Source organism: Macaca fascicularis, chromosome 13 (genome assembly GCF_037993035.2).
Source record: "Macaca fascicularis isolate 582-1 chromosome 13, T2T-MFA8v1.1".
NCBI classification, from domain to species: domain Eukaryota; kingdom Metazoa; phylum Chordata; class Mammalia; order Primates; family Cercopithecidae; genus Macaca; species Macaca fascicularis.
In genome coordinates this window covers 21,149,307-21,162,666 of record NC_088387.1, presented here as the reverse complement: position 1 = coordinate 21,162,666, position 13,360 = coordinate 21,149,307, and the positions used below count along the sequence as shown (strand labels likewise).

Genomic DNA, 13,360 nt, shown 5'->3' with positions numbered 1-13,360 from the left:
TTGACATCACCAATACACACTTTCCCACACTTGAACTCCTTTTTCACACATTAAGAGCATTGTGTTAATACCTAACATATTGCAAACACTTTCTTTGCAAATAACAGCACAACCACTCCTACCTAAAAAATGGGGACATCCAAGACTGAACCAGGAAGAAGTTGAATCCCTGAATAGACCAATAACAAGTTCTGAAGTCGAGGCAGTAATAAATAGCCTATCAACCAGAAAAAAACCCAGGACCAGATGGATTCACAGCTGAACTCTACCAGAGGTACAAAGAGGAACTGGTACCACTCCTTCTGAAAATATTCCAAACAATTGAAAAGGAGAGGCTCCTCTCTAACTTATTTTATGAGCCCAGAATCATCCTGATACCAAAACCTGGCAGAGATATAACAAAAAAAGAAAACTTCAGGCCAATATCCCTGACGAACAATGATGCAAAAATCCTTAATAAAATAGTAGCAAAGTGAATCCAGCTGCACATCAAAAAGCTTATCTGGCTGGGCGCGGTGGCTCACGCCTGTAATCCCAGCACTTTGGGAGGCTGAGGCAGGTGGATCACAAAGTCAGGAGTTCAAGGCCAGTCTGGCTAACATAGTGAAACCCCGTTTCCACTAAAAGTACAAAAATTAGCCCGGCGTGGTGGCACGTGCCTGTAGTCTCAGCTAGTTGGGAGGCTGAGGCAGGAGAATCACTTGAATCCGGGAGGCGGAGGTTGCAGTGAGCCAAGACTGTGCCATTGCACTCCAGCCTGGATGACAGAGTGAGAGTCTGTCTCAAAAAAAAAACTTACCCACCACGATCAAATTGTCTTTAACCCCGGGATGCAAGCCTGGTTCAACATACACAAATCAATACACATAATTCATCACATAAACAAAACTAAAGACAAAAACACATGAATATCTCAATAGATGGAGAAAAGGCCTTTGATAAAATTCAACATTGTTCTTGTTAAAAACTTTCAATAACCTAGGTATTGAAAACCTACACCTTAAAATAATAAGAGCCATTTATTACAAACCCACAGCCAACATCATACTAAATGGGCAAAAGCTGGAAGCATTCCCCTTGAAAACTGACGCAAGACACGGATGCCCTCTCTCACCACTCTTATTCAATAGTTCCGGCCAGGGAAATCAGGCAAAAGAAAGAAATAAAGGGTATTCAAAAAGAAGAGAGAAAGTCAAATTGTCTTTGTTTGCAGATGACATGATCCTACATCTAGAAAATCCCCTTGACTCAGCCCAAAAGCTTCTTAAGCTATAAGCAACTTCAGCAAAGTCTCTGGCTACAAAAACAATGTGCAGAAATGGCAAGCATTCCTATACACCAACAACAGACAAATAGAAAGCCAAATCATGAATGAACTCCCATTCACAATTGTCACAAAGAGAATAAAATACCTAGGATAACAGCTAACAACGAAAGTGAAAGACCTCTTCAAGGAGAATTATAAACTACTGTTCAAGGAAATTAGAGAGGACACAAACAGATGGAAAAACATTTCATGCTCATGGATAGGAAGAATCAATATTGCAAAACTGACTATACTGCCCAAAGCAATTTATAGATTCAATGTTATTCCCAATAAACTACTATGACATTCTTTGCAGAATTAGAAAAAACAATTTTAAAATTCATAAGGAGCCAAAAGAAGAGGTCGTGTAGCCAGGACAATCCTAAGCAAACAGAACAAAGTTAGAGCAATCACACTACTCAACATCAAACTATACTACAAGGCGACAGTAACCAAAACAACATGATAGCAGTACAAACAAAGACATATAGACCAATGGGGCAGAAATAAAACCACACATCTACAACCATCTGATCTTCAACAAACCTGACAGAAGCAAGCAACGGGGAAAGTATGACCTATTTAATAAATGGTGTTGGGAAAACTGGCTAACCATATGCAGAAAAATGAAATTAAACCCCTTCCTTACACCTTATACAAAAATGAACTCAAGATATATTAAAGACTTAAGTGTAAAAGTTAAAACTATAAAAACCCTAGAAGAAAATCTAGGCAATACCATTTAGGACATAGACACGGGCAGAGATTTCATGATGAAAATGCCCAAAGCAATTGCAACAAAAGCAAAAATTGACAAATAAGATCCAATTAAACTGAAGAGCTTCTGCACAGCAAAAGAAACTATCATCAGAGGAACAGACAACCTACAGAATGGGAGAAAATTTTTTCAATTTATTCATCTGGCAAAGGTCTAGTATCCGGAGTCTATAAGAAACTTAAACAAATTTACAAGAAAAAACCAACCCCATTAAAAGGTGGGCAAAGAACATGAACAGACAGTTCTTAAGAGAAGACATACGTGCAGACAATAATCATATGAAAAAAAGCTCAACATAATTAATCATTGGAGAAATGCAAATCAAAACCACAATGAGATATTATATCACACCAGTCAGAATGGTAATTATTAAAAAGTCAAAAAACAATAAGCCAGGCATGGTGACTCACACTTGTAATCCCAGGACTTTGGGAGGCTGAGGTAAGTGTATTACTTGAGGTCAGGAGTTCAAGACTAGCCTGGCCAATACTGTGAAATCTCATCTCTACTAAAGATACAAAAATTAGTAGGGCGAGGTGGTGGATGCCTTAAATCCCAGCTCCTTGAGGGGCTGAGGCACAAGAATGGCTTGAAGCTGTAAGGCAGAGGTTGCAGTGAACTGAGATCCCGTCACTGCCTGCATTCCAGTCTGGGTGACAGAAAGATATTCCTTCTCAGAAAAATCAATAAATAACCAAATACTGCATGTTCTCACTCATAGGTGGGAATTGAACAATGAGATCGCTTGGACACAGGAAGGGGAACATCACACACCGGGTCCTATTGTGGGGAGTCGGCAGGGGAGAGATAGCATTAGGAGATATACCTAATGTAAATGACGAGTTAATGGGTGCAGCACACCAACATGGCACATGTATACATATGTAACAAACCTGCATGTTGTGCACATGTACCCTAGAACTTAAAGTCTAATAAAAAAAATTTAAAAAAACCAGATGCTGGCAAGGTTGTGCAGAAACAGGAAAACTTCTACACTGTTCATGGGAATGTAAATTAGTTCAACCATTCTGGAAGACAGGGTGGCGATTCCTCAAAGATGTAGAACCAGAAATACCATTTGACCCAGCAATCCCATTACTGGGTATATAACCAAAGGAATAAAAATCATTCTCTTATAAAGATACATGCACACGTATGTTCATTGCAACACTATTCACAATAGCAAAGACATAGAATCAACTCAAATGCCCATCAATGATAGCATAGATAAAGAAAATGTGGTACATATACACCACGGAATACTATGCAGCCATAAAAAAATGAGATCATGTCCTTTGCAGGAGCATGGGTGGAGCTGGAAACCAATATCCTCAGCAAACTAATGAAAGAATAGAAAACCAAACACTGCATGTTCTAACATATAAGCGGGAGCTGAACAATGAAAACACATGCACACATGGGAGGAAACGACACACTGGTCTGTGGTGGGGGGAGAAGGAGGAAGGGAGGGAGCGTATCAGGAAGAATAGCTAATGGATGCTGGGCTTAATACTTAGGTGATGGGATGACCTGTGCAGCAAACCACCATGGCACACGTTTACCTATATAACAAACCTGCACATGTACCTTGGACCTTAAAATAAAAGTTCAGGGGGAAAAAAATATATATATATATATATATTTATAAGTATATGACTCCACCATAAAAAAGAATTAAATAATATCCTTTGCAGCAACTTGGATGGAGCTGGAGGTCGTTATTCTAGGTGAAGTAACTCAGGAATGGAAAACCAAGTATCTTATGTCCTCACTTGTAAGGACTGCAGAGTGAGGACTGCAGAAGCACCTGGTGAAGTCCACTTATAAGGTGAGCAACCTTATTTCTGAGTTCTCTATTCTGTTCCATTTGTCTGCATCTCATTTTGTACCAGCACTATCTGTTTCAGTTAATGTAGCCACATAGTTCTATTTATTATATGATTTGATACCATTTTTGTGCTATGAGTTCAAACTTACTCATAGTATTTGAGAGTACATCCAAATGTATTCTGAGGCCATTACTTCACTGACAAAATCCTGAGAGTTGACATATGTGACCACAGTAGTATGACCACACTAGAAACTTTATTTGTGTTAAAACAATAAAAGGAATCTTCATTTCCAGGTACAGCAAAGTAGATGGAAGTAGAAAGTCCAAAACAACCACTGAAAAAAGTACAAACCATTTAAAATAACGGAATACCAAAGTTAGTTAGATTTTAATGACGTTAGAAAGCAGTGGAAGGAATGAGGAATGGATGACCTAAAATTCCATACTAAAAAGAACTTTTCATTATTGAGCTGAGACACACCTGACTTTTTGTCCTCCTGCCATAGCCGCTAAGTTTGCCTATGGACACAAGCTCTGACTTGGCACAGGCAGAGGAGCTCTCCTGGTAAAGGAGAATCCAGCTGAGCCTTGGGGGTTGCACAGGGCAGCCTCTATACCTGCCCCATGCTTTCCATGGGACACGTGTTGAGGTCTGAGTCAGCAGGCAGGGATGGAGGTGCTGGGCTAGAAGGACATAAAACTCCCACGGATACAGCGTGCTCCCCCAATCCCCAAGACTGCAGAGAGCATCCCGAATGCATGTCTGAATCATGGACACCGGTCTCCATCCCCACTGCCCCCACTGCTGGTGTAGACCCTGCTGGGCCTTCTGCTTAGTATGTCAGTGCTTGTGACATCTCCAGACCCAACCAGCAGTCTCTAAGGGCAGAATGAGTATCAGATGCTCTGTTTGGCTGTCTTGGGTTGACAAGATATGAGCGACATGACTTCAGGTCTCCTCGCACAGGGATTCACTAAGCCTTTGGTGGTTACAGACATAAAACTCTTTCCAAAGCACTATTTTCCCAGGAATTTCGCAGTGATGCAGGCTCCACCCAGGAAGCCAGGTAGTGGTGCCTTCAACTCTGGGCTTCTTCACAAGAAACATATCAGGTCTCCTGGGTCCACATCATGAACTGCCAACTCTACCACCATCCACATCTCTACCTATCAAAGGCCAAGGGCAGTTTAACTGAAATTGACCTCTCCTGTGTTTCTGCCATGCTTTCATCCCTGCTGTTTGCCCAGTCTTAAATTCTTAACATTTTGAAGGAAGAATGTTCACATCATTCTGTACTTTTCCAGTTTTCTATGGGAAAAATTACATACTCTACATTTTCCAGTACACGCTTTTTATTTTTGAAAACAACCTTTGGAATTTCAGGGACTTATTTTTTATTTTCTATCATTAAGAGGTAACTAAGACTAATTAAACAATTTTAGCATTAGGATGTTGTATCTTCTATGAATTTACAAAAATCTATTTGATACTCCAAAACCAAGATTTTTATTGACTTTCCTCAGCCAGTTTCCTCTTAGGATAGCTAGTGTAGAATGCTGTCTCTACTGTCTTTTGGGAGTGGCAGGATAGGGGGATCAGGAAGTTAGAAAACTGGCAAAATATCAATATTAAATATTATCAAATGTCCTCTAAACAAGATGCCCAAAACTGCCAAACCCAAAGATGTATCCAACATGGATGGTCCTAATCTATGTCAATGGTCTGTCTGCTCTGCTGATTACATTTAATTAACAAATGTACACAAGGCAGGGAGCGTTAGGGTGAGCCGTCATTTCTCCTCTCCCTTCCATCTTGCTTGTTTACTCTCAGGGCACCTGGACCCCTCATTCTCCTGCTGCTTATGACAGTCAAGGTTGTGGCAACTGCCAGGACATAAAGGAGTGGTGCCTGAGGTGTGGCTGGGCTCTCAAAGTCCAGAGTCCTCAGCTGTGAATTGTCCCCTGGTTCTCCAGCATCTTCCTCTTACACAGATTCTGAGACCCTGCCGAGCTGCTCCCCGGTCAAGCACCATATGTGGGCAGCTGGGCCACCCCATAGGGAGGTTTTTGTTCAGGGCTGTACCACTGTGTGAGGAACGTGTGTACCTTGCATGCAGTAATAAACCCCGACATCCTCAGCCTCCACTCTGCTGATTTTCAGTGTGAAATCTGTCCCTGCCCCACTGCCGCTGAATCTGTCTGGGACCCCGGAGTCCCGGTTAGAAACCCTATAAATTAGGCGCCTTGGAGGTTGGCCTGGCTTCTGCTGAAACCAACTCAAGTAAGTGTTTCCATTACTGTGTACAAGGCTTTGACTAGACCTGCAGGAGATGGAGGCCGGCTGTCCAGGGGTGATGGGCAGGGAGAGTGGAGACTGAGTCATCACAACATCTGCACTGAATCCTGAAATAAACACAAAGAAGAGCAAGGTTATGTAAAAACTTATGCATCATTTTCACGATTTTTTGATTTGTTGTTTATTTCAGGTGATATATTTATTTGTTCATATTTCAAGAATATATAGTTTCAAAATGGAACTCAAGGGATCCAAGGCACAAAGTGGTCTCCAGAAGTCACCACACCATCCCCTCTTTTTTGTCAGTCTTCCCCAGAGCACAGATCCTTGTTTCTTCTTGAATCTTCCTCACTCTCACAGATCTGAACATCATAAGCCCCATTCTGGAGGACAAGATGTGCACGTCCAATACATGAAAGGAACACCCATAGGAGTGTAGTGAGGCCCACAGAACTCACTGCTCACAGGAGGTAGTGGGAACCCCAGAGCTCACCTTTACACCCCATTCTCCTCCCCAATCTCCCTTCTGCCCTTACCGGGGACGCAGAGCATTAGCAGCCCCAGGAGCTGAGCAGGGAGCCTCATCGTGAGAAGGTGAACTGAGGAGTCCTGATCAGTCAAGGCAAGGTTAGAGTTGAACTTTTATCTCAGACTCCCAAGGGAAGGTCCTCCCTAGGGCACAATATGCAAATCACCTGGTGGGTGCAGTGGGGTGGAAAGAGCCAAGGGGAGGGTGGGAGCCTCTCTTGTGAGCAAAATGACTTCTCTGTTCACAATATCTTCTCTGTTCAGAGGGAAACCAATAGACATAAAATCTATGCTGCCCATGTGGGAGAAATTGAACTTTTTCCTTGTCTTCTCTAACAGATTTCTTGTTTCATAGCACTTTCCCAAGTACATTTTATACTTCTTGTTAATAAGACCGAGTTTCCACAAATATTTACTCATTCTTATGTTTTTGTTCATTTTTGTTTAAAAGAGTTCTGATGTGGCCCTTTTGATTTTTTTTTAAATTGAAATAAAACACACACAAAGTAAAGGACAGAAATGTTAAATAATGCAACTGAATAAATTTTTACATATATTCTCCACCCAGATTAAACTGCAGAATACTTCAGAATCTCCAGATTCTTCCCTCATGTACCTACCTTTCAGGAAACAGCCGTTCCCCAATTCCAATGAAGGAAACGGGCATTCTGAAGTCTGTCCAGATAGATTGGATTTCTCTACATGAAACCTCACATGAATGGAAGTAAACACGTTTGTTTGGTTTAGCTCTTTTTTTTGTTCCCTTAGTACTTTTGAGGCCTTCCTTCCTCCTTATGGATTCAAGTTACTATCTGCTGTCATTTTTTGTGAATCTGAAGAATTTCCTAGAGAATTTCTAAAGAGCATGTCTTTAAGTAATCATTTCTCTTCATTTTTGTTTATCAAGAAATGTATTTCCTTTACCTTTATTTCGAATGCATACTTTCAGTGGATATTAAATCCTTGTTTTTGTTTTGTTTTGTTTTGTTTTCCAGCATTTAAATATGTCATTCCACTGTTTTCTAGCCTCCTATGGGTATGATGAAAAGTTAGCTGATGGCTTTATCACTGTATTTCTGTATGTAGAGAGTCATTTTATGTTTGATGCATTTGAGATTTTCTCCTTGTCATTGGTTCAGCATTTTAATTATAATATGTATAGTTATGTGTATCATTGTGTTTGTCCTAAATAAGTTCTTTCAATTTTTTCCTCTATAGATGAATGTGTTTCATGGCTTCTTGAAAGCTTTTGTCATCCCTCCAAATATTTTTGGCCACTTTCTGTCCTCTCCTTTCTGACTCATTGCACATTTGCTGGTGTTGTTTACATTTACTAATAAACTTCTAAGGTCATGATTATTTTTCTTTAATTATTTTCTTTCTTTTTCAGATTAGATAATTTCTACTAAACTATCTTCAGTTTCATTGATGCTTCTGCCAACTTAAACTCCTGTTGCCCTATCTAGTGAGTTTTCCATACTGTTTTTATATTTTTCAATTAGAATTCTTATTCGGTCCTTTTCCATAGTTTCCTTTTCTCTATTGAGAGACCCCATTCTTTGAGTCATTGTCTTTATATTTTTCTTTTTCAGTCCTTGATCACAGTTGTAAATATTCTTTGAAGCCTTTATGTGACAACCACTTGAAACTCGTAGCAAAATCCAGTATTTAGGAACAGTCAGAGTCAGCTTCCACTGACTGATTTATCTCAATATGGTTTATGACGTTCTCTTTCTTTTCAGGAATTTTTATGGAAAAACGAGCATTGTAGATAATATATTTTTGTACATGTCTCAACTAATACGTAATTCTGGATTCTGTTTTATTTTTCTAAGAGTGTTGAATTTCCTTTTAATAGCTTGCCTGGACTTAGGCTGCAGAATCTATACCGAGTTTTAACTGTTGTACCACTCTCCCTAACCAGGGCATCACCTCGGACTTGCAAAACTCCAGGCTTTTTCTGGACATTTCCTGCAGAGTTCAGCACCGTTAGCTGAAAACACTGAAGGATCTTGTCCTACTCTCCATCCCGGCTCAAGTCAATCCCCTTGGGCAATAAGCTTCCAGTTGTTGCTGCCATTTCAGTTGGTAAAACTAGGCTTCTAAAATTCCTGTTGATTAAGCTAGGGTGAAAAAAAGCTGTTCCAGGCAAAAGGCCATAGACTTTTCTCATCTGTTAGTCCGAAGTGCACCATTTTGTAAGCCACCCGCCATTTTGTAGACCTCGGTCAAAGTGAGACATTCCACGGGGGTCGGGACTGTGCGAGACATCCTGCCTAACCACCTGACTACAGGGACATCCCTCTCGTCTTCTGCTGGACAGTTTGCCCAAGAAACATTCTTGTCACACCCCGCTGGGCAAAGGGTACAAAGAATATCCTTGGCATAACCACCTGACCACAGGAATATCTTATTAACGTCCTGTCAGGCAGCAACTCGTACTGCCCAGAACCTTCCCTCCCATACCTGTAAGTACCCCAGCCTGTAAGCGGCAGTGGGTATTAAGCTAGTCCCCCACCTCCACAGTCTTGTGCTGGACATAAAACCTGCTTTGCTGTAGAATGGTTGAACTAATTTACATTCCCACTAACAGTGTAGAAGTTTTCTTATTTCTCCACAACCTTGCCAGCATCTGTTGTTTTTTGATTTTTTTTTTTTTTTTTTTTAAATATGAGAAGGGATATTGTTCCGTCACCCAGGCTGGAGTGCAGTGGCATGATCTCGGCTCACTGCAGCCTCTGCCTTCCAGGTTCAAGCGATTCTTGTGCCTCAGTCCCTCAAGGAACTGGGATTTCAGGCATCCACCACCACCTCTGGCTAATTTTTGCATTTTGAGTAGAGATGAGGTTTCACCATATTGGACAGGCTAGTCTTGAACTCCTGACCTCAAGTGATCCACTTACCTCGGCTTCCCAAAGTGCTAGGATTACAGGTGTGAGTCACCATGCCTAGCTTATTGTTTTCTGACTTTTTAATAATCGCCATTCTCACTGGTGTGAGATGGTATCTCATTGTGTTTTTGGTTTGCATTTCTCCAATGATTATTAATGGTGAGCTTTTTTTCATATGATTATTGGCATCATGTATGTCTTTTTTTAAGAAGTGTCTATTCATGTCCTTTGCCAGCCTTTTAATGGGGTTGTTTATTTTTTGCTCTAAATTTGTTTAAGTTCCTTAGAGACTCTGGACATTAGACCCTTGTCAGAAGAATAAATTGCAAAAATTTTCTCTCATTCTTATTGTTGTCTGTTCATGCTGAGATAGTTTCTTCTGCTGTGCAGAGGCTCTTTGGTTTAATTAGATCACATTCGTCAATTTTTGCTTTAGTTTAATTTTGTCTCTTGTCATTTGTCAATATTTGCTTTTAGTTTAATTAGATCGCATTTGTCAATTTTTTTCTTGCAAATGCTTTGGGCATTCTCGTCATGAAATCTGTACCCATGTCTATATCCTAAATAGTATTGTCTAGATTTTCTTCTAGGGTTTTTATAGTTTGGGGTTTTACATTTAAGTCTGTAATCCACCTTGAGTTCATTTTTGTATAAGGTGTAAGGAAGGGGTTCGGTTTCCATTTTCTGCATATGGCTAGCCAGTTCTCCCAATATTATCTATTAAATAGGGTGTACTTTCCCCATTGCTTGTATTCGTCAGGGTTGTTGAAGATCAGATGGTTGTAGGTCTCCAGCATTATTTCTGAGTGCCCTATTCTGTTCTATTTTTCTGTGTCTCTTTTTGTTCCAGCACTATGCCGTTTTGATTAATGTAGCCACGTAGTTCTATTTATCATGTGACTAAATATCATTTTCTTGCTACGATTTGAAACTTACTCATAGTATATGGAAGTACATCCAAGTGTATTCTGAGGCTATTACTTCACTGACAAAATTCTGAGAGTCGGGATACATGACCACACTAGGATGTCACCTGTCACTTCCCCATCATCACTATCATTCTGGAAGCACATTTACCAGAAACCGTTTTCCTTCTCTGGTTTTTGGTAGAGTTGCCCAGTGAGGGGCCCACCTTGAGACTGAGAAGTAAGAAGGGGAAGATTCAATATTATCCATCAGCACCTGCTGCAAGACATTTGGACAGAGGTGAGGACTGCAGAAGCACCTGGTGAAATCCTCCAGGCAGCTGAGAGCATCTGCAGTCCCACCCATGGGCTTCTCAGAAACGTCTAAAGACCACACGATTGGCAATTGCACCTTCTCTGTCAGATGCATTCTGGATTCTGGAAGAGAATTCCTCTTTTCTAGTATTTACATCTTTGACTACTATACCCATAAGCCTTTAAAAGGCTATAGTTTAGATTCTCACACCTTGTGTTAAAAATAATCCTACTTGGAATACCTAGAGTGGTTCATTTTTGCTGTATGAATTCCAACTGATGCCACAACTCAGACTCCTCAGGTGTAATCCTTTCTTCTCAATGAAATCAGAAGCATTGCCCTGTCTGTGCTACTGGGGTTTAGGACAAGGAAAGACAGCTATGAGTAAGTGGGCCTTCATGGCTCTTTTACAAAAACTCTCCAGTGACCTTCAAAGTGTGACTGCGATTTGAGAAACACTCTCAGCAGGTGGAGGCACCAGAAGGGGCATCTGGGACCACTGAGCCTCACACATCTGCTCCGCTGGGTGATTTATGTTATGACTTGTAACACTGTGGGAGGGGAATTATTATACTGTTGACAGTAATATGTTGCAATATCTTCAGGCTGCAGACTGCTGATGGTGAGAGTATAATCTGTCCCTGATCCACTTCCACCGAACCTTGATGGGACCCCTGTTTCCAAACTGGATGCATAATAGATCAGGGGCTTAGGGGCTTTCCCTGGTTTCTGCTGATACCAACTTAAATAATTGTTAATGCCCTGACTCGCCCGGCAAGTGATGGTGACTCTGTCTCCTACAGATGCAGAGAGGGAGGATGGAGACTGCGTCATCTGGATGTCACATCTGGCACCTGAGGTTGGAAACATAAAAACAAATATTCATACTATTAATCATATTATAAGGAGGTTTCCATGATGAGCCAGTCTGTACCGAACACACTGGCTGAATAAATTCCTGCTGTTCTCCTTCCTTACCTGGGAGCCAGAGCAGCAGGAGCCCCAGGAGCTGAGTGGGGACCCTCATGTCCATGCTGTGTCCTGACTGGGACTGACTCCTGCACAGGGTGTGACCAGCCTATTAAGAAGTCTTCAGGGCAGGGGGCTGTGCTCTGGGAACATGCAAATCAGCAGGGGATGGGGCAGGCTGGGCACTGCTGCAGGGCTGGCAGATCTCAGTTACTCAGCACAGGGGCAGTATCCCCAGAGTCCCAGGTCAGACCAGGGAAGCACAGATTTGTCTGGAAATAAGTGTTTCTTCCTGGGGGCTGTTTTGTTACAAAAGACTTTTCTGAGTTAATTGTCAAAATTTGAAATATTCCTGAGGACTAGATGGAGAAATATAGTTTATTCGTGCATGGAGATTATTTTTAAAAAATACAGTATGCACTCAAATGGAAGAAAGCACTTTGTGATGTACCTACAACACTTCTGTTAGCATGAAAGTATTCTCTTTTTGGAATGGAAATTAAATAGGAAACGTATCTAGATTGCAATCCCTGTCTATACGCTATCCTTTCCCTTTCATTGTACTGCTGCTGACTTCCCGTGGCCATCTACGCCCCTCACTGCTCTTTGTGAAGCTGGAGAAGGCAGCTCTGCCTGCATGCATAGCAGACCACAGGGGCTCAAATGAGACTCTCTTTGGAGAGTGTTATGATTTTCCTGTGTCCCTCAAAACCCATCTGTTGTTAAGTTCATCTCAATGCAATGGCATTGGGAGGTGGGACCTAATGGGAAGGGTTTAAGTCATGAGGTCACTGCCCTCATGAATGGATAAATGCCACTCTAAACAGGGCTTGTGCTATGGAATAGAACTGCAGTCCACTCACTCAGTTCAGTGAGATCAGATATTCACACCGAGTTTGCAGCAGGAGAAAGGAAGTGTTTGTTTGTTTGTAGGACATCAGGTAAAGAGAATCTGGCAGCTAAGACTCAAATCCTGGCCTCACTGATGGCTTGCAAGTAAGGGTTTTATAAGGTAGGAGTAAATTTCAGGAAAGTAGAAATTACAGGTAAAATTGAAAATTAATACATGGAGGTCACATATTGGTTTTGGCCTAAAAGGGCAGGACATCTTGAAGCAGGGGCTTACAGATGAAGGGTAGATTACAAGATTTCTAAATTTGCAATTGGTTAAGGAAGAAAAGCTTTGTTTAAAAATTTGGATTCAGCAGAAGAGAACATTAGCTCAGGTTTATGGATAAGACTTTTACCAGGCCGCTCTGTAAGATGTTTAGAACAAAGCACCATGGTCAGAGCTCAGTCCCCAGTTCCCCCTTTTGTGAGGTCTATGTGCTGGCCTATTCATTTGGAGGGGGTCTTGTTTTCTCAAAAACACCTCAGAGACATCTATTACAATGTCATCTTCAGTTTCTATAGGGGAACCCACCATCCTGTGCGTCTAACTTATTTGGCTATTGTTTTAGGTTATTACTTCCTTGCTTATCATGTTACTTACTTACTTCTTAAGGCTAGGTAGGTGCTTGGAATTTCCTTTGAAGAGACT

The 13,360-nt window shown here is 41.2% G+C and overlaps 1 protein-coding gene across 1 annotated transcript in view; it reads right to left on the bottom strand.

Annotated features, from left to right (window-relative positions):
- Positions 1-6,826, bottom strand: part of LOC102116898 (immunoglobulin kappa variable 2-30) — a 970,872-nt gene extending 964,046 nt beyond the window's left edge. The window contains exons 1-2 of the mRNA XM_065527515.1: positions 6,748-6,826; positions 6,009-6,318 (exon numbers count right to left, since the gene is read on the bottom strand). Of these exons, the coding sequence (XP_065383587.1) occupies positions 6,009-6,318; positions 6,748-6,796 (359 nt within the window). The 5' untranslated portion in view covers positions 6,797-6,826. The remainder of the gene's footprint in view (positions 1-6,008; positions 6,319-6,747) is intronic.
- Positions 6,827-13,360: the final 6,534 nt, after the last annotated feature.